General features: G+C 39.7%; 1 protein-coding gene across 10 annotated transcripts in view; it reads right to left on the reverse strand.

The window, feature by feature from the left end:
* The window catches only part of zfand6 (zinc finger, AN1-type domain 6), a 46,110-nt gene extending 26,566 nt beyond the window's left edge, over positions 1–19,544 (reverse strand). For 2 of the 10 annotated variants that reach the window (XM_043677636.1, XM_043677635.1), the window contains exons 1-4: positions 18,490–18,566; positions 10,630–10,792; positions 6,121–6,235; positions 1,784–1,879 (exon numbers count right to left, since the gene is read on the reverse strand). In XM_043677636.1, coding sequence (XP_043533571.1) covers positions 1,784–1,879; positions 6,121–6,235; positions 10,630–10,792; positions 18,490–18,501 — 386 coding nt within the window. In that variant the 5' untranslated portion in view covers positions 18,502–18,566. The other 8 variants (XM_043677632.1, XM_043677631.1, XM_043677627.1 and 5 more) reach the window with 8 other exon arrangements.
* Positions 19,545–26,333: the final 6,789 nt, after the last annotated feature.

The following is a 26,333-nucleotide window of genomic DNA, read 5'->3' on the forward strand; positions in this document are numbered from 1 at the left end:
AAGAACTGCAATTTATGCTTTACATGTGGAGAGAAAAGAAGCATAATTTGATGAAAAGAAAGGGAAGGCAGATCAAAACAGGGAAGAAATATTCAATTAAATTGGGAGAGAAAAATAGTGACAAAATAATTTCAGGAACTGCTGTCCAAAGAACAGGGGAGAGATAAATGACACCCATCAGATTTGTGGAGCAGTTAATATTTTAAATGAAAATGAAAATTCCTCGCAAATACATTTCTAACAATTTTAATAAACTGAGTAAAGTGAAAACATAAAATTAAAATGTAACATAATGGGAGGTTTGGAAAAGTTCTACTTGGAACACAGGGTTGAAACTGAGTACTTTAAGCATTAAGCCACTTTTTTCTTTGTTACAAACAGTTAAAGCTAAACAACAGGCAGTTTCTAACATTTTGAAATTTAAAAATATTGAGAACACATTCATTGTCCAAAAACCATAACAACAATTGCTGTTAAAATGGATAAAAGGAACCTAATGATGTGGTTTTTAAAAAAAAAACTACAAGTCCAAAATAATACTAAAGTGCAATAATAACTGGAGAAACCTATGTTTAAAATATTCATCATTAATGTTGTTGCATAAAAGCTAAAAGTTGTTTACTACACAAATTATCAGGACTAGATACACAGGATTATAAAATTCTTAATTTTAAATCAACTCTGATTCCAGACAATAAATTTCTGCTACAATCTTAACAACATAAGGAAACAAAAAGGTTGAAATTAAACTTCCCTTGGTCTTCATTTTCAGCTTTACAAACCAAAATTTATTAACCATTTTTCCACCCTCTCAAATATAATTTAAACTATTTTTTAAAGTCTATGATAAAATATGGAAAATAAGTGCACTCCAATCTGTGGCCAACAGAAAGAAACGTAAGTGGATTATGATGTTACAATTCAAAGAGTCCTTATTTTCCACATCGAAATCGAAAAGAATTCGTTTAGAGTAATTATTCCATCAATTGCTTTACTGTGCACACTAATGAGATATTATTTTGTTACTAATCTAACCAAGCAGCCCAAGTGGGCATTTATTTTGCCAAGTGGGCAAAAACAATTCCCAACTTACACACAGTTCTCTTCAGTCCAGTTAGGAATCCTAAAACCTCTTTCTGTACCATATGATTCTATTTCTATGTTGCCCTCTAAACTTTATTTGCAAGTCACTAACCAAATAAAATCTTAACTGCTGACTAAATTGAATTCTCATGCCATTTCTATATAGGCATAGTCAATTATGGTCACTTGTATTGAGGATTTGCTATAAAGGGCCACCTTCATGTCTACGTAAAAGCATCATGTGAAGTAACCTTTAATATTTGTTGTTTAATACACAATTCAGTTTTAAATCTGTCAATTAAATTTATTCAATTAAGTTGCACATTTCACCTATAGAGCTCTTGCAAAGGAAAGCAACTGACACTACATAAACCCCGTGCAGAGAAAATACAGCAAAAACAATAGCCAAAAGAATGTGAAACTTGCAGCAAATTACATCAGGAAATATGCCTTAATCACCTCTTCACCATTATAGTTCTGCTGTTAAAAGATCATATTTAATCAGAGATTAACTTTTCACTGTGGAAAAGATCCACATAGAGCTTAATAGAGAAACGATGAACCATTCACAGAATTTAATATCATGAACTGGTTTTGACGCGCAATAGTTATTTTCTCATATTCCCAAATCTTCTAACTTCCTCCTGTATTTTGCTTATTCTTCCTTAAATTTATGTTCCCTTCTAATCCTTTTTCTTACCTCTTCCTTCCCTTTCTTCCCTCTCTTTTAATAGATCTTCCCTTCTTCTCTCTTTGCTTTCTTCCCCTTTTCCCTCTTCCCATTATTGGTTGTGGACTGAAGGTTGAGTAAACATACAACAGTTCATACATCTTTCTCCATTTATAACCTTACCATATTAAACTAATTTATTTTAAAATCAAATTGATAAAAAAACGCAACAGCAAAAACAAACAAGTTACAACAGCTCTTAATTAAAATTAATGACCTTAACAATAGTGTCCTATAACTGAGATTTTCACAGGCAAAGGATCTTTTTAAAAGCCCTTTCCTTACTATTTACATTAATTGATCAAGGAGCTGAGAAACAATGATCAGATGTAGAATTCCCAACTCTATTTTTAGCGATTGCCATGTGGCCAGATTGACCAGTGGCCATAAGGTAACACTCAGGGCACTGATCTATGAACATGTTAGCAAGAAATACTTTACTCTGCTTTTTTATTTAAAAAAAAGCGATGACATGTTCAAGAGATCCAACACCTTCACCAAAATCTAGAATAAAGAATTTCAACTCGCACACATCTGTTTGTAAACACTCTATGGTGTTTAAACTGATGAGAACCACAGATAAGGACACACAAACTAATGCAAATAAAACTTAATTTGTTCACAAGAGAAAAGTACTTGATAACAAAAACGTTTGGCTCTTGAAATGATTTCAGAGAGGCAAAAATGTGTGTTGTCATTGTATCGGCTGAATTTTATTTTTAAACCTCCTGCAGAGTTCTGGAATAAGGGACAATTTTAGTAGAACTGACTGATGTGGCAACGTTCAATGACCACAGAATAGCACAAGAACCTGTCCTCTTAAAGACAAAGCTCTAAACCGGCAGTATCTTTTTATAATACAATTGAATGCCAACAAGCATGATTGTTAAAATACCAATTCAGCTGCAGGAAGACTCTTTGGATCTCAAGGACAGAAGACAAATGAAAGAAAATTACTTTAAAACCACCTACTTAATATTAGTCATTAATTAACCTTAGAGGTTTATGAATACTTATGGTAAATTTCTTCTTTGTAAACTATTTTTCCCAGATTTCCTTTAACACCAAATTTAAATATGTCAACGCATTGTGCATTTACCATTCCAAAATCACTTAAGAACATGTGGCCCATACACAATCATCCACTGAACATAAATGTTACTGGTTTCTATTTGTCCACTGTTCCAATTAATCCATTAATTCTAGAACATTTCATGTGTGTTGAATTGAGCAATGTCTATTCCTCTCCCTTGCAATCAAACCCAGGCACTATTTAAAAAAAAAATCACAAATACAAACTAACATAGATACTAGATATTTGAAACAATCATAAATTTTCCCACAGGTCTGGCAGAGTTCTGAAGATATAGTTAGAGCTAATGCTTCGGTTTCATCAGAACCTACCCAGACAATGTTCAGCATCAATAGCCTTTAGGGGAGTTGAAGTGTTTGCTCGTACGGTTTGGAAGGGCTTAAACTAGAATGGCAAAGGGGTGGGAACCTGAGCAGGGACAGGAGCAACAGAAACAAGGATAAAAATAAAAGGCAAGGAGACAGAATGGTCAAGAACCAAAGTTGAAGGCAAAAAAACAAAAAAGAGTGATAAACAAAGAGGGCCATATCGTGTACGATAATGCTAAGATGACTAATTAGACAAATCTAGAGGCTTGCATTTTAATGCATGGAGTGCTTGTAATTAGGTAGATAAATTAATAGCATAAATAGATATAAATGATTATGACATAGTTGTGATTTCAAAAGATATGGCTGCAGGGTGATCAAGGGTGGGAATTATTTGGGAAGGGCAGACAAAAGGAAAGCATGTCGGGTGGCATTGCAAGTGATGGAGGATATCAATGCCACACCAAGGAAAGATATTGGCTCAGAACATCATGATGTTGAATCTGTTTTGGGAGATAAACATTAGGAGCATTAAGTGTGGTTAGGACTGTCTTCATCCCCCCAAACAGTAGTGAAGATGTAGAGAAAGGCATTAAACAACAAATCAGAGATACATGCAATAAAATAAATCACGAGTGACTTGAATTTACATACAGATTGGGCAAACCAAACTTGCAACAGTATTGTGGAGGAAGATTTCTTGGACTCTATATGCGATCATTCTTTTTCTAAACCCAATACAGTATACGGAGGGACTACAGAACAGACTATTCTAGACTAGACATTATGCAATGAGAAAATATTAATCAACAATATTATGTGGGGTCTCAAACAGATTCATTTAAAACACTGGTTTAGTAATCCAATAAATTAAAAGTTGTCAACCTAGTGTATGCAGTGCGCATCATGCTCTCAGTTATCAAGAAAGGTCACTGTATCTGAAACATTAATTCTGCTTTCTCTCTATAACTGCCACCAGACCTGCTGCTTTCCAATAATTTACTTTTTTGTTTCGGATTTCAACCATCCACAATTCTTGATTTTTTTCACTGCACTCATAACGAGTCCAGAACTGTGTGGTTTTTTTTGGGCGGGGGGGGGGGGGGGGGGGGGGGGTAAGAAGGTGGCGGGAGAAACGTCTCAGACTAAAGATCAGGGTATGTCATTTAGGACTGAGAGCACGAGAAATTCCTTCACCTAGAGAGTGTTCAGCCTGAGAATTCTCTGTCACATAAAGCAGTTTAGGCTATAACACAAATGTTTTCAGCAATGAGATATAGTTCCTAGGGCTAAGTGGATCAAACTGGATGTGGCAAAAGCAGGAACAAAGACAAATGCCTTCTACTGGAAATAGATTTTAGAAATCCACACAGCAAAACCTCCAAAAAGATTTCTGAATTGCATTCTGTTCCTGCAATTTGAGCTTATATTTTTTCTTGTTTTCAGCAAATCTGATCTTGTGCCCATATAGCCAACTTGCAAGTGTTATCTTCTCAACTTTGCTTTCCAAACTGGAGTGCCAGTGCTCTTGTTTTCCTTTACTATTCTCAATTACCCTAGTTGGCGAGATGATGGATACAGTATTAAAAGTTATATACAGCCTGGGAAACTACAACTTACAGATTGGTTGTATCAAACAACTCTTGAGACTAGGAGGTATAATGACATAGAAACAGGCCTTTTGGCCCAACAGGTTGATGCCAAGATTTATGATTCATTTTCATCTAATTCTACAGTTATAACCACTGAATCTTCTGCCTTGCTTACCAAGCTGTCCTAAATGTACTTAGACTATACATTTCAATCTCTCAACGTTATAGTGAATTCCACTTTCTTGCCATTCTTTAGGTAAAGATTATTCTGGAATCCCGTATTGGAATATTTGATGACCACCTGATATTGATAACCTATAGCTATGCTCCTTCCACAGAATTAACATAGACCAAGACTGTTCATACATTCCCAACATGTATTATTCTTATAAATCTCCTATCCAGCCTGCATACCTTATTTCTAATAGGGCAACCAGAACTGCAAACAGTAATCAGAGTTAGGTCAAACCAAGGCTTGATAGGTTTAGCACAAGTTCCTTAATCTCCTATCTTTCTAGAAATAAACTCTTGCATTTGATATTTCTTTTTAAATGACACTGCTAATCTGTGGCACAGGTCTTCGTAACAATAAACTTAAGTATTCCTTAGGAATATGTGATTAATTTAAAATTAGTCATATTTATCAAAATGTTGATTAATTACAATGGATCAACAACTTTTTTGTCATTCAATTTTTGATCAAGACATCAAACATATGCCAAAAAAAGGTTTGTACCATTATACAGAACATACAATAATCTTCACAGAAATAGAAATTGTATTTAAAGTCATATTATTGAAATGTGATTTGTGCACTGAACTAGGGAAACATTTTCGAAAGCATTCAATTTGAATGCAAAATGCTTTCAACTATACAAAATAATTCCAGAGACTATGCCACTTAACAGGTTGTATTATGACATTAACTTTATTACTTGCAAGGCTACATCAATCCTTCTGTCACACTCGTTGCCTGTAACTGAATACAAAAATCAACTACAAATGTCTGCTTTATTCAACTAAAAAAAAGAATAGGACCGATAGAAACCAGTAATTGTACACAGAAATCTTTGTTTGAGTCAAATAATTAAGCCTTTGCTAATTTTTAGAATAAATCAACATTTTAAGGTTGTTAACAGGTACATCTGCTAGTTATGAAAGTATATGATTGGTCATTAATAAATATACTTGATTGTTATAGTTTTATATTATTTATATTATTTACAAAAACAGTTCAGTTCTAACATTTCTTATTATGCCTAAAATAGCTTTAAATTTGACATCAATTTCCCAGGATAGAAGTTGTTTACATACCTTGATTGGCCTGACGTGGAGGAGGAGGAGGAGGAAAATGATGGTATTGCTGGGAGATTATCTTGTGTACATTGAACAGGATACACTTCAGATAAACTGTTCAAATTGGGAGACACTGCATGAAGAAAAAATGAATTATACAACATACTCTAAAATATGTATTTTATGAAGGCTGTTAATTTAACATTGCTCCGGGAGTTTCTAGTCTTCACACTAATTGGAAATAAGGGCAGTTGGAAGGTTACATGATTAGTGCCACCTTGGTTCAGTTACTGAATTCTGCACGTCTGAATCAGAAGGCTACACATTACTCGAGGTTTGAACATAAAATCCAGGCGACACTTCCATTATGTTACAGAAGGAGTTTTGCGCTGTCTGAAGTGCTTACTTATGGATGTGCCTTAACTCAATTTTCCTCTCAAGTGGATGCAAAGATCTCACAGCTTTGCATCAACATTTATTCATTAAGCCAGATCACAAAAACCAGTTGTCAGGTCATTATTAGATTTTTTTAAGGGACCTTGTTGGGTGCAAATTAGCAGTTTTTATTTAAAAACATTACACCAGAAGTATTTCATTGGTCATAAAACACTTGGGACATCAGGAATTTTGTGAAAGAGTTTATAAATTCAACTTTTACTTCAAATTTACTCTTATTCTTACTTCTAAGCAAATGTACCTTACCTCTTGTATGTACCTACTGCTAGTTCAGTTAAAATAGGGTAGCTTCATGACAAATTCAACTGTGGATACCAATTTTCTAAAAATGTATTTTAAAATTAGTTGATGCAATTACAAAATACTTGAAGGATTAGGTAGCAAAGAAGTGGATGCTCAAGCTCCATCATGTTAAACATTATCGTTTAGTAAACAGAAAACACCATGTAGATTCTCCCACAGGAATTGAGAGGGGGGGTAGGTAGAAAAGACACAAAATTGATGTCTTTAAATGCACAACCCAATGTTCAGCCATCGAATTAATCTGCTAAAGCCCCATTCATAGGTCATTCACCCTCAGAATAAGGCAAGATAAATAGCAATTGAATCTCAAACTGGACAATATTCTGAGAAAATAATTTAGTTTATTTTAAAAAACTTTGTTATTAATACAAACTAGAGAAGCTAGATTTTTATATCTTTAACAAATATCAGAAAGTTAACATCATGGTAGAGCCAATAAATAACAGAACAAGTTGGTTCATAAGTGGAATGAACTGCCAGAGGAAGTGGGAGATGCAGGTTGAATGGGAACGGTTTAGAGGGATGTGGACCAAAAGCAGGCAAGTGAGACTAGTTTAGTTTGGGAAACCTTGTCAGCATAGGCGAGTTGGACCGAAAAGTTTGTTTCCGTGCTGTATGACTTTGAATCTATAAATATCTTAAGTAAAATTATATAGCAAGATATTTGAAAAAATAAAGTTTAAGAGCTGAAACAGTTAGTGGGAATATAAATAAATGTTTGAGGATACTGCAGGGACATACATGGCATCTAAAAAAGCTGCTCACTGAATACAAAAGTAGAAGTAATATGGTAGTTTCACTATTGCCGTCGGAATGATTCCTGTGGAATTGTAAACAGTTTTCCTCCAATATACTGAAGGCACATTGCAAGTTGTGATGAACTTGATCCCACATGTGGAGATTGAACATGGATCTCAATCTCAAAGTATGGCTTTACAATTTACTAGTGACATTCATAATTTAAAGTATGATTCAAACTGGAGTACACAAAGTAAGTGAACAACTGAGTTAATGGATTCAATTTTATTTTAAGTGTAGGGTTTCTTTCACAATGAAAGCGTTTAACATTCAGCAAAAATAGAGTCATACTGGCATAACGTGGGGAGGATAATATGAGTCTGGGTGGGATGCTCTTCAGAGGGTGGTGTGGACTTGATGGGCAACTGACTTCCTTCCACGGTGTAGGGAAACTATGAAAGAGGCTCCATGTGCGCAACTATGGACATAAGCTTTCCAACAAATTTTGTCTCAAATCAATGAGGTGTCAATTTTTCAAACTTTTTTTGGGAGAAACTCTAGGCCCGTCATTTGTTATCCGAAGTGTGCCTCAGAATGCACGGAACTGAAAAAATGTGGAATTACCAACAGTCATTTCTGGATTTCTGCATGCTGTGCAGTTTTGCTTTTAGTTTTGGAAGAGTAATAACAGTAATTACCAAGTTTCACTGCCAGTTTCTGCTAGGGCAGAAGAGCAAAACTAAAAAATTCTTCACTTGGAATTTCTATAACATTCAAAACAAAATTGATAAACGGAAAACAGAAATGGAAATAAATAAGTATGATCTGATCAGGTGGTCATTACAGACATGGCTGAAAAGTAGATTGGGAATTCAACATTGAAGGTTACATGCCATTTAGGAAACAGAGGAAGCTAGGAAAGGTGGCTGTGTTAATCATTGGTATCCCTATAATAAGGAGAGATGTAGCAAATCAGGAGTTAAGAAGGTTACCTCAGAGTACAATGGGATTTGATCAGGTAGGGCAATGGGTTGAGGAGTGGCAGTTGGAGTTTAATTTAGATAAATGCGAGGTGCTGCATCTTGGAAAGGCAAATCAGGGCAGGACTTAGACACATAATGGTAACGTGCTGGGGAGTGCTGCTGAACAGAGACCTTGGAGTGCAGGTTGATAGTTCATTGAAAGTGGAGTCACAGGTAGATAAAATAGTGAAGGCAGCATTTCTTGTGCTTGCTTTCATTGTTCACAGCATTGAATATAGGAGTTGGGAGGTCATGTTGCGGCGATACAGGCCTTTGGTTAGACCACTTTTGGAATACTGCATGCAATTCTGTTCTCCCTGGTATAGAATGGATGTTGTGAAACTTGAAAGGATTCAGAAAAGATTTAAGAGAATGTTGCCATGATTGGACGGTTTCAGCTACAGAGAGGGGCTGGGGCTATTTTCCCTGGATCATTGAGATCATGGATAGGGTAAATAGACAAGGTCTTTTCCCCTGGTGGGGAGAGTCCAAAACTCGAGGGCACAGGTTTAAGGTGAGAGAGGAAAAGACTGAAGAGGGACTTAGGGGAAACATTTTCCACACATAGTGGTGCACATATGGAAAGAGCTGCCACTGGAAGTGATGGAGGCTGGTATAATTAGAACATTTAAAAGGCATCTGGATGGGCATATGAATAGGAAGGGTTGACAGGGATATGGGCCAAATGCTGGCAAATGGGACCAGATTTATTTAGGATACCTGGTCAGCGTGGAGGAGTTGGAGTGAAGGGTCTGTTTCCACGCTGTACATTTCGTAACTTTATGACTAATTCCAAAACACTTGAGGCGCAGAACAAAACGTGAAATAAAATTATAAACCACTTGATGACTTAGTCACCAATATCCTGGTTGGCTGATTATTAGCTTCTCTTTTCCAATTAAGCCTAAGCCCATCAGGGTAATTACCACCAAACCACTGGCACATGGAAGAAGTCATAAGACAGACCCAGAACACAAGCAAGAGGCCCAAATCACAACAGCAGAGAGAAACCTGGTAACAGCAATGTCCTTCATGGATAAAAAGTTGACACACCATGATTTTGCACTTATAATAATGCAGCAACATGAACATACAGGAAGTCTTAAATACAGTAAAGAAAATGAAAAACGTTTTCAATTTCATACAACTCATTAGGACTTATAGAAATTATGCAAAAACATTAGCAGGATACTTAAAGACATGTACCTTCTTAAAAGCAATTCAAAACAAAGACGAGGGTTTTAAAAGGGAAAGATACCCTTCATTCCACAAAATTCCCCACTTTCCTACACTTGCCTAAATGCAACTGACCAGGAAGTTCCATAAGTTCAACCTATCCTCTCAGAACAGCCTGAAGAGCAGGACAATCTAGTCATCTCTAGGCAAATATCAACATGTTAACTGGGGAGTTGGAATTTATTTATAAACTATCAGCTGATGAGAGTGTAAATATTTAAAACTATTCCAGTTTCATATGTAGAGGGGTTGGGGTCTTTTGTTCTCTGCTAGGAAAATTATACTTTCTTTTGATAAGACTACATAGTTACAACATATTGCAAGAGATACAAAATCATACAACAATAAAATGCTTTTCACAGGCTAGCTGCACCATATTCTGATGGCATCCAGTATTTTTAAATGCAATGAAAAAAAATTCAATTTGAAAGCAATGTAGATTACTTGCACATTAATTAAGCAGAGGCCAATCAGATCACTCCCTGAAAGGGGGGACTGCGCAAAATAATCAAGTAAAAACGTGTTGCTTTGAGACTCTAATTAGTCTTGCATGACTACTTAGATATCTTCATATCACAATCTGAAGATATTGAAAATCAAGAGTCAGCACCTCAAGAGGATACTGAATTCTATGTAGTGGCATTATTTTTCAAACTCATAACAAAATCTCACCCTCACTCCCAGTGTGGCTTTAAGCAGAAAATAAATTTATGGCCAGTTAAAAAAAAAAACTTCAATTATTGGTTGCATGTTTTTTGAGTAAGATATTTACCAGGACTGATTCGACCGTTATTGTTTTGCCTTTGAAGAAAATCCTTATAGCAAACTGAACACATGCCATTCGTTCGTGGGTTCCCATAAAATCCACAGCCAGTGGTACACAGCATAGGCACTTGAGTCTGATTGGTTTCTTGAGCCATGTTCCTCCAACAGGTCTTGCAAGAGAAAGTTAGAAAATTTCAAGAGTCACGGTCACAAGATAAGACAGATGGAAAACCAGAAACGCAATATAGTTTTGTAAGCTGTACTGACCTCTACGCAAAATACAGCTTGGAAAGAATATTAGGAAAAAAACAACTTTCAAATCAGCGTTTGCAGAATAATTTATTGGCAGATTGCAATTATAATCCTTCTTGTCTGTCAAGATCTTAACTCAATGCAGAGTACTAAGCACTCTAGAACATTGATGATTTGCTGACATTGCAGATATAGCTAAATGCATTTCAAATTAGTAACAGTAATACACTTAATCATAATACACTAGGTTCACACTCAAAATTCACTGCATGACAGTATGCATATATATTTTGGTAAAATTATTCTTATCATCAAGAGCTTTACTTCCATGGAAATTATATGTAGACATTTGTACACAAGCGAGATACATTTAGCTACAGTGTGCCTGTGAATTATTTTCCACAATGATGTGGCTAGAGCACTATGCCTGTCATTTCTGCTGGACTTGATCGATCATAGAAAGGAACCAAACTTTCATCATTCGTTGTCCACAGTTTCATTGTTCTGAACAACTGGGATGACACTGCCTTGTTACCTTTAATTCATAATTTTTAAACAGTTATAAAAAACAAATTTTAATGTAAAAACAGGGTATGGATAATAAAGGGAGTAGTGACTAAGATAACTAAGGTACTTAACGTCACAAAACAGGCACAGTACATTTAAGTCTTGCTCTGGAAGTGGGAGAAATGGCATGAAGAGAATCAAAGAAGGGACAGATTTCCAGAAAATAATGCACAATTACAGTGATACGGTGTTCATACATTTATGAATTTACAAATTTACAAATTAGGGATAGTAGAGAGCAAGGGGTAGAATTAAACTTTAAAAATTTAGAAGCTTGCAGGTTTCACTGCAGGAGCAAAAAGTAAATGAAAACATTCAACTGATTACACAGTTATACAATCAGTGTCAAACAGTACAGCTAGCAAATGTGGACCAGCAACTCAAATGGGCATCTTTCCACAGCTTCAATGCAAAGATAGTTTAGTGATGTCAATTAGTGTGATGCAGCCACCAGACTGTAGCTAGGATACTTTTCCGCCACCTTTCTATTTTCTTTGCTGGTTTAAGGGGCTACAGTGGCAGAGGTCAGTGAATTAACTAACTAAAAGAGCGTCTTTTCATTACAGCCTGTTTGGACACCTCACATCTTTTTCTGGTTAAGAGGTAGGGACATAACCATTGCACGACAACACCCAATGAAGTGTATTGCCTCATGTACAAGGAACATTAGCAAGTTAGACATATGAAGGGATTCAAACTATTTTCACTCAACAGATTCTAAGCTGTTCTGCCTTTTCTTCACCTAAGTCTTGATGACCCCAAGTCTTTGTACAGTCACCAACATCAACCTTTTCAGAACCATTATCTCATACAACAATTTTAAAGCTTAGAAATATAAATTTATAATTTCTGAACTTGGTACTTATCTACGCTACAGTGTGAGGGACCACATTTTTTCCTTTTTAGACTATAAACTGGAATGGAAGTTGTACACCATCGTACACTCAAAATACTAGGAGAGTTTTGCAACTTGGAAAAAAAATCAGGTAGTGCACATTTTTACCTGTGCAACATAATACTGCTTTTTGGAGTAGTCAAGTCGTTACTTTGAGATGGAGTGGCACTAAGAGTTATTGAGTTAAGGAAAGACAGCCTGACAACAGCCCTCAGATTAGCTGAGTTGAAGTTTGTTACAAATCTGTACATACAGGCAAATAGAGAATCTGAACTGAACATCTCTCTCCCCTGATTAAAAAGCAAAAATACCAAAAAGCTGAAAAGAAAGAATCCTAACAAGGAAAGAATTAGGTCCAGTGGATTAATTATCAAAGTAAAGAACAATCCCATTTCTTGAGAACCATCATTATATCAAAAACTGTGGAGACCATTTTACCAATCCTTGACATCTGGACTCACTTTAAGCACACGTCACCTACTAAATCACTGCATAATAATTCAATGTTAAATACGTTCAAAGAAAGAGGAAAATAAGTTACTCTGTTCACTGAAGATTTCAGGTATGCTAGATTAATTATAGAAGACCGTAGCAGAATTTTAGGCTAGAAATTCATCCTTGGATTAAAAATTTTCTACTAACCAACTCGCTCATTAAAATGACTTTAAAGATCAGCATATACCTCAATTTCTTGATTTTTGCATAATTTGTATCCCTGACTGGATACAGGTTTCCCCCACCCCCAGGTTTACCGTAATACTTATTGTTTCGTCAGCACAAGATCAGCTGTCAGTCAATGTGATGTCACTTCAGCAAGCCACACCCACTGCAACACCTTACCCAATGGGGAGGAAACCGGTGAAAATACCAGATACAGTTAATTAACTCAGCTACTTCAAGCAATTTCCTACATATAGGCTTACTTCATCCAAATCTTCTCTCAGAACCACCAACTATTTTGAACACAAAATACTGCAGGAGGGAGAAATACAGAATAGATGCACAAGTACTTCTCTACAAGCACAAATAGAGCAATCACAAGCTGCAATTTGAGTGAGGTGATGATTTAAAACATAAATCAGGCTTTAGTTGTAGCAAAATAACATTGCAAAGGAAAGAAGTTATGCTCAATCTGTACTGAACCTTGTTTAGATCAAATTTATATGGTACTGTATTATACTTCTACTTGACGCTATGAAAAGGTATGGAGACACTAGAAAAGATGCAGAAAAGTTTAAAAGTGACACCACAAATGCATTGATATACAGATCAGGCAAAGATCTGTATATCAATGCAGTCTCTTACTTTGAAAAAAAACAGAACTGCAGATGACCTATTAGAGACCTTTAATACTGAAATGTTTTGAAAGAGGGGATAGAGAGAGATTGTTTCCTCTAATTTGGGGCTACCAAAATGAAGTTATTCAGCAAGAAATAAAATAAGGAATTCAGAAGAAACTTTTTTGTTGCGAAACTCATTGCCAGCGGAGTGGTTAAACTGAATAGTTTGAAAGCATTTAAGGAGCGGTTAGACAAGCAACTGAGGGAGAAGGGATTAGAGGATTGCAATGGGAGATATAGATGAAGAAAGGGAGGACGCTAACCTAGAGCACTACACCAGCATGGGCTTGTTGATTAGGCCAGCCTGTTTATGTCATTCATTGATGCTATGCAATCCTCTGCATTAACAAGATCGCCGAGCGCGGCTATCTCACACAACTCATCTGTAATCGTGTCAAGTTTCACAAACAGGGCTTCCTTAAAGAGCAAAGAGAGGTTCATTACATCGAAATGCATGGGTTGTCCCCAGCAGTAGCAAAATAGATAGCTGGATAACAATATTTTCCCAAATGATTGAAGTAAAACACTGTTGATGCTGGACATACTCAGCAGGTTAAGTAGCGACTATAGAAAAAGCATCAAAAATAACATTTCAAATCAATGGTCACATAATTTGGCTTCTTGCACATTCCCAATTTGAATTGTACCAGCATGGATGACTGTGCCTTCAACTCCACAGTCTCAATGCTCTGGAATTCCCTCCCTAAAACTTCTTTACTATTCACTTATCCCAAACTCTCATGTGGCTAAAGGAATGGCACAAGTGCTTAACCCTTTTGCTGTATGAATATTTTTAACCTTTCAAAAAAAAACACAGTAGAATAGCTACCCCACTACAAAGTTCAAATATCAATGTCCCAAGAATGACCAGATCATCACTATTTCTGGGAACTGATATAGAGTCAGATGTACAGCACGGAAACAGACCCTTCGGTCCAATTCGACCATGCCAACCAGATATCTTAACCTAATCTAGTCCTGTTTGCCAGCACTTTGCCCATATTCCCCCTAAACCCTTTCTATTCATATACCCATCCAGATGCCTTTTAAATGTTTAATTGTACCAGTGTCCACCACTCCCTCTGGCAGCTCATTCCATACAGGCACCACCTTCTCTGTGAAAAGTTGTCCCTTAGGTCCCTTTTATATCTTCCCCCTCTCAGTTAAACCTACGTCCTCATTTTCAATTCCCCCACCCCAGGGAAAAGACCTTGTCAATTTACTCTATCCATGCCCCTCATAATTTTGGTAAACCACTACAAGGTCACCCCTCAGCCTCCAATGCTGCAGGAAAAACAGCCCCAGCCTATTCAGCCTCTCCCTACAGCTCCAACCCTGGCAAATATCTTTGTAAATCTTTTCTGATCCCTTTCAAGTTTACCAACATCCTTCCTATAGGAGGGAGACCAGAATTGCACGCAATATTCCAAAAGTGGCCTAACCAACGTCTTGTATAGCTGCAACATGACCTCGGAACTCCTATACTCAATGCTCTGACTAAAAAGGAAAGCATACCAAATGCTTTCTTCATTATCCTATCTACTTGTGCCTAGTATGGATCAAGACTGTCAAATTAAACGGGGCTGTTCCTGGCTCCAAGGCTGGTCCAGTATATTTAGAAACAGAACACTTCCCTTATGCAGTCACTGTTTTCATAAAACAGTGGATAGCACGGTGGCTCAGTAGTTAGCATTGCAGCCTCACAGCACCAGTGCCAAGCTGGGTTCAATTCCAGCCTCGGTCAACTGTCTGTGTGGAGTTTGCACATTTTCCCCATGTCTGCCTGGGTTTCGTCCTAGTGCTCCGGTTTCCTCCCACAATCCAAAGATGTGCAGGTCAGGTAGATTGACCATGCTAAATTGCCCAGTATTAGATACAATCAATCAGTCAGAGGAAAATGGGTCTGGGTGGGTTAATCTTTGGAGGGTCGGTGTGCACTTGTTGGGCCAAATGGCCTGTTTCCAGATTGTATGGGGATCTAATCCACTTTCAAGGAACTATGAACCTGTTCAGTAACAGTCCCCAGGTCCTTACCATTAAGTGTATAAGTCCTGCTCTGATATGGCTTTCCAAAATGCAGCACCTCATATTTATCTAAATTAAACTCCATCTGCCACTCCTCAGCCCACTAGTTCATCTGATCAAGATCTCATTGTAATCTGAAGTAATCTTCTTCACTGGAGGAGAAAGTGAGGACTGCAGATCAGATCTGAAAATGTGTTGCTGGAAAGGTGCAGCAGGTCAGGCAGCATCCAAGGAACAGGAGAATCGACGTTTCGGGCATAAGCCCTTCTTCAGGACTTATGCCCGAAACGTCGAATCTCCTGTTCCTTGGATGCTGCCTGACCTGCTGCGCTTTTCCAGCAACACATTTTCAGATCTAACCTTCTTCACTGTCCGCTACACCTCAAATTTTGGTGTCATCTGCAAACTTACCAACTATACCCTCTATGTTCACATCCAAATCATTTATATAAATGACAAAAAGCAGTTGGCCCAGGCATAAAATGAGCTGAATCTCCCATCACAACCCACTACACCTGGTCTGTTGCCAAGTCCCATAGCTTTACTGGATTTAGTGCACTCAGCCATTATTTGACATTATTTACAGTATATTCAACTGGCTGAAGACTAGCATTTGTGATATGAGGGTCTCAGGATGAGTAAATGGCTAAATCACTCAGCATTTCTGGATGAAGTTAGTTGCCAACAGTTCGCTTGGTCTTTGCATTCACACGTCAGGCTCTATCAAAGTTAGGTGCTCATGCAGCCTCCTTCTCTCAACAGTTGGTCAACTAGCCATCAAACATTGACTGGATACTGCAGAGCCTTATCAACCATTGGTTGTAGGATCACACACTGCTTCTGGAGTAAACCAACTATTCCAATCTATTCTTGCTCTATGGTATTTATTTCTTGCTTTATCAAACTTTTTTCGTCCCTTAATCTTCCCTCTTCTGATGCAAATCCACAACTTACCCAGTGCTCCATTCTTCCAAATTTTCTCTCATATTTGTCTGACTTCAGTGTTTCTGACTTCATCTTTTTTCACTCAACCAAGGACACCCCCTCCAGGATGAAGCCCTCAAAACTTATAATTCCATTGCCTACATGTCAGCTTTCTCCCCTTCCCAACTCATCAGTTGCCAAACTGAATAAACATGCACTTCCAGCACAGTACCCTCTTCAGAAGTGCAAAGGTACTGTTCCCTCTGTAGCACCTGAATCCACTCGTGATCAATCGTCAATATGAACTGCCTACCCCATGGCACCCACACACGAGCCTTTCCACCTCCAACCTGCCCACCCCCTCTACACCCCACAGGGCCACGGGCATACCATTCGGGTGAAGCATTAATTTACAGAGCAGAGTGATGTCACTGGTTACAACTGGCAGGGTTATATGCCTGGGTGTTTTGAGAATATGATGTTAATGGACATTCTCTTAGGTTTCCTTGCCCAGGTTTGAGCTATTGCAATGATACATCAATGTTGAGAATTCCCAGGGCAGCATGATCTTGATTATATACCCTTCCTAATGGATAAGAGTATAATCAGGAATGAGTTCTTACAAATTGAATGCTATCTTACTGACAGTCTGTGAGAATGATGTGGTTTGACCAGTTTCTGGGACAGCTCTCCCAAATCTGGCACCATTGGGCAGATATTAGTAAGGAGAATATTGCAGGGCAGACTGAGCTAGGCAGGCCTTTGTCATGTCAGCTTCTGATGCCTTGGCAATCCATCCGGTATCAGTCTTACAGGCTTTAACACTATATTAGACTACCATGTGCATCCAGCCTTTTGGAGGAGAAAGTGAGGTCTGCCGATGCTGGAGATCAAAGTTGAAACTTTATTGCTGGAACAGCACAGCAGGTCAGGCAGCATCCAGGGAACAGGAGATCCAACGTTTCGGGCACAGGCCGAAACGTCGAATCTCCTGTTCCCTGGATGCTGCCTGACCTGCTGTGCTGTTCCAGCAATAAAGCATCCAGCCTTTTGGCCTGAGAAAATGGGAACTAACTTTCATGATTTGGAGACAAAAAGAAACACATTTAAAGATACTTTAATCGAGAAGAGACATGTAAAACTGAGGTCATTGACTTGCTTGCTGACCTGTTAAGTTTGTTTGCAGCCGTTTCATCACCATACTAGGTAACACCATTAGTGCACCTCCAGTGAAGCACTGGGTGTTCTGACCCACTTGCTATTTGTATGTCACAGTTTGCTGTGGTGGCTGATATCTTTTCCGGTTTTGTTTCTTAGTGGTTGGTATAGGGGGTCTAAATCTACATGTTAGCTAACAGAGTTCCAGATCGAATGTCAGGCCCCCAAGAATTCCTGTGGATGTCTTAGTTTGACTTGCCCTAGGATAGATACATTGTTCAGGTTGAATTGGTGTCTTTCTTTGTCCGTGTGTGGACACAAGTGATAGATGATCCTGTCTCTTGGTACAGCATTCCTAGGACAAGCCAAACAGAGACATGCACAGAAATTCTTGGAGGCCTGGCACCCAACCCAGAATTGCATTAACAAACATGTAGAGTTAGACCCCATATACCAACTGCTAAGGAACAAAACTGGAAACATCACCGATCTCAGCAAACCGGGACAGAACGCCAATGCTTCACCGGAGGCTCGCTGATGACGTTACCTCGCATGGTCATGAAACGTCTGCAAGCACATTTACCAGCTGAGTAAGTCAACAACCTCATTCGTAACCTGACCTACAAATCTTCTCAAGAACTTCAAAAAGCGACGTTGTTTACAAAATGTAAAGTAGCAAAATGTAGAAAGTAAGTGTTTTGCTTACACAGAATGTCATCGTTTCGATGCAGCCAGACTCATTTCTTGAGAGTTTTTTAAAATATATTAAAAACTCTATACCTGCTTTATGTTGTTTAAAAAAAAAGTTTGAATATTTTTACTTACAATGTACTAATGACAAGGCTCAGGGACTGTGCGTCACCACCCAGAAGCAGGTTCCGGGGCGAAGGGGACCGTTTAGCCCCACCCACCCGCGCCTTCTCACCATGGCAACTGCCAGGCCCCAAAAGTCACCGACAAACTCAGCGCCTCCTGAGTCATGTTTTACAAGTTCGCTGAATGAACAGAATATCCCTCGATATGAAACCGGGCCATTCCACCCTACCCCGCGTCCCCCTTACACCGGGCAATAAGTCATCAACTCCCGGCGGCGTTTTTCCGCTCCAGAATCTCCCGTGCCCCTGGCAGCAAACACTGCCAAACCGGAGACCAGATCCCGACATCACCGAGCTCCTCCCCAGGGTTCAAACAGACAGCCGGAAATCCCGCCCACTACTTCCAACCTGAGTGGCCACAGACTCCCCGCGACGTTGTCAATCACGGTGCCAAAACCGGATTCACCCACTTCCCATTGGCTTACGGCGACGTCAGTCAGATCGATCCAGGCCCCGCCCCCTTGGCTAGCCGCGTCCCCTCTTGGCGCTTCCTCTGTCGGTTCGGGTTTCAGGTGGAGGGCGTGCAAGGCCTGAGTGGTAGGGGAGCGAGAATAATAGTTATAAAATAAAGCAAGAGTAGGTAGAACACAAAAATCAATCCCTTCAGCCGTGGGTGGGACGAAGGAAATTAGCTGACCAGGCCGCAAGCCCGCGGTGGCCGGTATATTAAACCGCAAGTGCGAGGTGAAAAGAAAATACTGATTGGGCAGGACTCGCCTGAAATCTCGCGGCGGTGGTAACCTACCTGCGAAATTAAAATAACGCGAAAACGAACTGGCAAAGAGCGAGCCCCCTGTGTCCACCGGCTTGGCTGGGCTAGGCCTGGCCTCCCCAGGCCTGTTTACACGGACAAAGCGGCCCGCTCAGCCTACCCCTGACGTCACACACGGCGTGGTGCTTCCCATTGGCTGTTGGGAGGGGCCGCCGCGTCATCACCGGCACGAGAAACCTTGCTCCTGCCAATCAAAGTCCCTGGGAAGTTAAGGTCAGTGCAAGTCTGCTGCAGCAGGCAAGGTGCCCAAGGTATTATTTCATACTTTTTGACTGTAATCTTCTCCTGTTGCTTAAATTATTAGAATCTCACAGGCTGTCACTGTGCCATCTCTGATATGACGCGGCTCAATCGTCTGGGATGCCTTGACCAGATTGACTTGCCCCGAGTCTTTTTTTGGTCTTAAATGAAACTACTGATGCCTTACAGAATTGTTACGTAGCAAATAAAGCCGTTTAGGCCATTGCATCAGCCCTGACTCTGCGAATGAGGATCTTGATTTGCTGCCATTCTCCTGCCGTTTTACCTTAACTGCACCTTATGATGTGGAGGTGCCGGTGTTGGATTGGTGTTGGCAAGGTCGTAAGGCACACAATAACAGGTTATACTCCAACAGGTTTATTTGAAACCACAAGCTTTTGGAGCAGCACTCTGCAAGCTTGATTTTAAATAAACCTGTTGGACTATAACGTGATGTTGTGTGACTTATGGCCTTCTGCACCTTATAGGCAAGGATGCTTGTACGAAGTACTTGTCACAAGTATGGTTCCATCTTCATAAGCATTAAACACCTATTACTTGTTACAAATGGCTACTCAAAATGTTCGGCAATTGCCCTTCGCTTGGAGACTTCCCGTGCTTTCACATACATGTTGTCGTTTGGAGAAATGGATAGAAACGGAAAAGGCTTTAATTTTCTTTGTGTTACTTGGCCAATCAGGAAATAGATCTAATGAGTTACTGGAGCCGAAACGTTAACTCTGCCTCCTCTCCACAGACACTGTCAGATTGGTGAGTTTTCCAAGAAATTTCTGTTTTTGTTTCACAAATTAGTTTGACAATTATGAATGCAACTTCCTTGGCCAATCAAGTCCTGCATTGGGACTGTGAGGCAAGGGCAGTGCGTCACCATACCTGACTTTAAGTAGATAATTTCAAAGATAATTAGGATCCAAAAATCTAAATCACTATTCAAATGAAATTTGTGTCGCCGACCTGGTGCATCAGAGGACACATGATTAACCTGCTATAAGCATCGCATATGGACTCGTTGAAAATACATTAAGAGAAAGTTTATCTCTAGTTAGTCATTAGGTGTATTATTGTATTACAACTTATCTGCACTAACACAACACTATGAATCATTGTTCTGTAACAACGTTCGAAGGTATTTGCATTTGACAGCTTGATGCTAGTGATCTGTTAGAGATAGTGCAAAAGGCCAAGTTGGATTTGTGACTTGATTATTGCAGATTTCCAGCTCTGACCCGCATGTTATGGTAGTGAAGATACTATCTAGGATACATTGTGGGTTCAGAATCTCCCCTAACCAGAATTTTGTACATTTGTAAAATTATAAATTTATGTATAAACTAAGTTGGCATGGTGGCTCAGTTGTTAGCGCTGCTGCAAGGGACCCAGGTTCGATTCCAGCCTGGGGCAGCTAACTGTGTGGAGTTTGCACATTCTCCCCATGTCTGATTTCTCTTCACAGGTGTTGGCAGACCTGCTGAGTTTTTTCAGCAATTTCTTTTTTTGTCTCCCTATGTCTGGATGGCTTTGCTCCGGGTGCCATTTGGTTTCACCTAATGATCTTCACCTATCATTTATACCTTCCTCCTCCCCCCACCTCTTCTCTATCATATATAGCAATCTTTCCCTAGCTACAATCAATTCTGTAGAAGGGTCACTGGACCTGAAATGTTAACTCTACTTTCCCTCCACAGATGCTGCCAGACCTGCTGAGTTTCTCCAGCTTTTTCTATTTATTTTCTAATAGGTCTTGGCGACTGTGTTTTGGGTGAGTGCAGAGGTTAAATCATGGAGGGGTTTAAAGCAGATGAAGCAATTTAGGTCTGTCTTTTAGGCTAGCTTAGATTTTAGAGGTTATCTAGAAGGACATTTTGAGGGTTATTTGAAGAAACAAGAATTTTGTGGTTGATCCAGGCTCTGTGGTTGTGATTTTGTTCTTTATAAAAACTGTAAGTTTAAGAACCATTGCAAGCAGTGGAACAGGAACTGTTTACAAAATCTAGTGATCAGAGGAGGACTTTATGGTTGACAACAAAATCCTGAACAAGGTCAATGGCAAGTAGTATATGCAGGTAACGAGTTAAAGGTTTTTGCATTGTGGATGCAACTCCTAACATGCACTAGCTATTCGGTGGAGAAGATGGGGAAGGGGCAGATGGTAGCACATCTGTATACACAGAGGCAATTCATATTCTGACAGAGAAACTTAAACCAGTTTTGGAAAGAAGTAAAGTAGTTGGAAGACAGGGCTGTCTGTCTTCCTAGTGAATCTGCTGGTGGCAGAATTAAATAGTGAAAGGTAGGAGAGGATGCACGGGAAGAGAATTCAAACAGTGGGGTGTACACTATTTACAGTATCTGGTTATGGAGAAACTTAAAAATCACACGACACTAGGTTAAATGTTCAACAGGTTTATTTGGAAGCACTAGTTTTTGGAGTGCTTACTCCTTCTGTGGAGCAGGACCATAAGACACAGAATTTATAGCAAAAGTTTATAGGGTAATGCAACTGAAATGAAATATTGAACAAACCTATCCTGTTCCACTGCTACCTGATGAAGGAGCAGTGTTCCAAAAGCTAGTGCTTCCAAATAAACCCATTGGACTGTAACCTGGTGCTGTATGATTTTTAACTTTGTCCACCCCGATCCAACACCAGCCCCTCCACGTTATGGTTATGGAGAGTATGAGTGAGTTCCACCCTTGATGTGAACAAGACCTGGAGAGGGCTGACAAGGCTGAGAGACAAGTGAATGATGTTAAGGTGACTAACAGGATACCTCAGAGTTGGGTACATATAGAAATTGACCATGTATCCTGTGGAAAAGCAACCTGAAAATTGACCAGGGGCTGGGGTATGGTTTGTTTCATTGCATTAGCGAAGGTGGCAGCAACTACAATGAAGATAGGAAAGAGCCCACTGATGGGATCCAGTACAGTGAAATGGTGGTAAGATTCCGAAAGCCTGGGTCCATCGAAATCAGTGTGGCCTTTGTATCAGCAAATGTTTGTCCACAGCACCATTGCAAGTTGGTGCCCTATGTGAAGTGCTACAGAAATACTAGCTGGTGTTTTGAAGCTGATGCGTCAAAGAGATGCTTCAGATTGCTTTGCCAGTATTGAGCTGACAGGGAGATTAACAACTGTGAGGTGATGAGATGAAAAAACTGAACTTGTTCTCAGTAGACAGGAAGGTGTACCACAGGTTATCTGTGGTCACTAAGATGGAAGGGGGCTATACCATAGAGATGTACAGCAGGGAAACAGACCCTTCGGTCCAACCCATCCATGCCGACCAGATTTCCCAACCCAATCTAGTCCCACCTGCCAGCTCCTGGCCCATATCCCTCCAAACCCTTCCTATTCATATACCCATCCAAATGCCTTTTAAATGTTGCAATTGTCCCAGCCTCCACCACTTCCTCTGGCAGCTCATTCCATACACGTACCACCTTCTGTGTGAAAATGTTCCCCCTTAGGTTCCTTTTATATCTTTCCCCTCTCACCCTAAACCTATGCCCTCTAGTTCTGGACTCCCCCTACCCCAGGAAAAAGACTTTGTCTATTTATCCTATCCATGCCCCTCATAATTTTGTAAATCTCTATAAGGTCATCCCTCAGCCTCTGATGCTCCAGGGAAAACAGCCCCATTCTGTTCAGCCTCTCCCTATAGCTCAAATCCTCCAACCCTGGCGACATCCTTGTAAGTCTTTTCTGAATCCTGTCAAGTTTCACAACATCTTTCTGATAGGAAGGAGAGCAGAATTGCACGCAATATTCCAACAGTGGCCTAACCAATGACCTGTACAGCCGCAACATAACCTCCCAACTCCTGTACTCAATACTCTGACCAATAAAGGAAAGCATATCAAACGCCGCCTTCATTATCCTATCTACCTGCGACTCACTTTCAAGGAGCTATGAACCTGCACTCCAAGGTCTCTTTGTTCAGCAACACTCCCTAGGACCTTACCATTAAGTGTATAAGTCCTGCTAAGATTTCCCAAAATGTAGCACCTCGCATTTAAACTCCATCTGCCACTTCTCAGCCCATTGGCCCATCTGGTCAAGATCCTGTTGTAATCTGAGGTAACCCTCTTCTCTGTCCACTACACCTCCAATTCTGGTGTCATCTGCAAACTTACTAACTGTACCTCTTATGCTCACATCCAAATCATTTATATAAATGATGAAAAGTAGAGGACCCAGCACCGATCCTTGTGGTACTCCACTGGTAACAGGCCTCCAGTCTGAAAAACAACTCTCCACCACCACCCTCTGTCTTCTACCTTTGAGCCAGTTCTGTATACCAATGATCTGAAAGATGAGATTTTTGGCTGCATTAGGGCAGCCTATTCTTTCACTTACAGCAGACCCACCAGCCAGCAGTGTGGCATCAGATGTATTTGTAGACAAGTCTCTAAAGATTACTGGGAAGTGGGGATGATTGCAATTGGTAGGATCTGCTGGAAATCATTGGTTGAGGACTTTGATAGACCACAGCCTGCCATACATTTGAATGATAGTGGAATTGTGCTTCAACCATGAGGACCTGACAAATTCCAGGGCAGGAGTACGGAGGAGGCTGACTCTCACATTAAAGCTGTCTGGGGAGAGAAACTCACAAAGAACAGAAAGGTAGACAAGATGAAAGGTTGTATATTGGTTCCCTGTTGCCACATTACTCCATTTCAAAACGTAACCTAATCAACTATAATTGGGTTTGGAATGCAAATCTTTTATGTCAGATGTCCATGACCATCCTGATAATCACGTCATCTTACTGGCTATGTTCTGTTAATTGTTTGCTTAATCATCAGAGCATAATGCTAACATTTCTGTCTGTTACAGAAAAAAGAAAAATTTTACATGTTCATAGAACCACTGATTCACAGTGTTTGTGGGAAGTGGACAGAATTACAAATCCTAGAGTATTGCATTATTTTGACAGCAATTGGGCTAATGAAGAGCTTATTTAGAGTCTGTGAGGAAGCAAAGAAATCTTGAACTGGAACACTGTTTAAAATAAAGAGTCTCCCATTCAAGATATCAATTTATTCTCTGAGAGAGTTTTGACATTTGGAATTTTCTTTCTCAGAAAGGAGAGAAGACTAGGTCATTGAATATGAGTTAGGTAGGAGTACTTGAGTGGTAATCTTTACGAAATAGTTAAGTCAATTTGCCATAGTCTTACCAGACCATAGGGCTGCTCTCTCATTAGAGAGAGACGACTGGCGGTGATTTAACCTGAGGGCCACCTCACCTCAGGTGTGTGGGGAGAGATTGAGAAGGAGAGTCCTTTATGGTAGCCTCAACTGGTGCAGGAATTAAACAAAGATTAATGCAGCACAGGAACAGGCCCTTCGACCCTCCATTTTACCCTCCCATACTAAAACTATGTTCTCTTACAGGATCTGTATCCCTCTACTCCCTTCCTATTCATGTATTTGTCAAAGTGCTTCTTGAATGCTGTTATTGTGTCTACAATCGCCACCTCCTCTGGCAGTGTGTTTCAGGCACTCACCATCCTTTCTGTGAAAAACATGCCTTTCACATCTCTTTTAAGTTCTTCCTCTCACCACACCTTGAACCTGTGACCCTTAGTAATTGACTCCTCCACCCTGGGAAAAAGCTTCATACTTTCCACTCTATCCTTGCCATTCACAATCTTATACACTTCTATTTTATCTAATCTAATCTAATCTAATCTAGCAGGTCACCCCTCAAACTCCAGTAAAAATAAACCCAATCTATCCAAACTTTATTCATAGCTAAAATTCCTATATGAGGCAACATCCTGATAAACTTTTACTGTACCTTTACTGGAATTCAATAAAACTGCAGCATAACTTGCCTATTCTTATACTCAGTGCCCCTTCCAATGAAGGAAAGCATGCCATAAGCATTTTTATCTACCTACGCTGCCACCTTCAGTGTACACCCAGATCCCTCTGCATATCAGTACTCAGAAGGGTTCTGCCATTCAATGTAAAATTTCCACCTGTACTTCTCCTTCCAAAATGCATCACCTCAGATTTGTCACATCAACCCACGCTGTTGGTATTACATTGCTTCGCAAACCAACCATCTGAGTGGTCTGACTGGAGATTTTTACTACAACAAAATTAAGATAATATTCGATTAGTTATTAACTCATCAGCTTCCAGTTCAAAAAGGGACAGAATATTTTAGATTAGATTACTTACAGTGTGGAAACGGGCCCTTCGGCCCAACAAGTCCACACCGACCTGCCGAAGCGTAACCCACCCAGGTCCATTCCCCTACATTTATCCCTTCACCTAATACTACGGGCAATTTAGCATAGCCAATTCACCTCATCTGCACGTTTTTGGACTGTGGGAGGAAACTGGAACAAACCCACGCAGACACGGGGAGAATGTGCAAATTCCACACAGTCAGTCGCCTGAGGCGGGAATTGAACCCGGGTCTCTGGCGCTGTGAGGCAGCAGTGCTAACCACTGTGCCACCGTGCCGCCCACTGAAGTCATAAGGAGGGTTTGTGAAAGCAAGAAAGCTCTATTAATGGGAGATTTCCATCCTTAAATATAAACCAGGAAGTGACTTAGAATCAAAATTAGTAAACGTAATGCATGAAAACTCGTGACCCAGCGTGTCATGGAGAATCGAGAA

This window comes from Chiloscyllium plagiosum, chromosome 36, assembly GCF_004010195.1.
Source record: "Chiloscyllium plagiosum isolate BGI_BamShark_2017 chromosome 36, ASM401019v2, whole genome shotgun sequence".
Classification (NCBI taxonomy): domain Eukaryota; kingdom Metazoa; phylum Chordata; class Chondrichthyes; order Orectolobiformes; family Hemiscylliidae; genus Chiloscyllium; species Chiloscyllium plagiosum.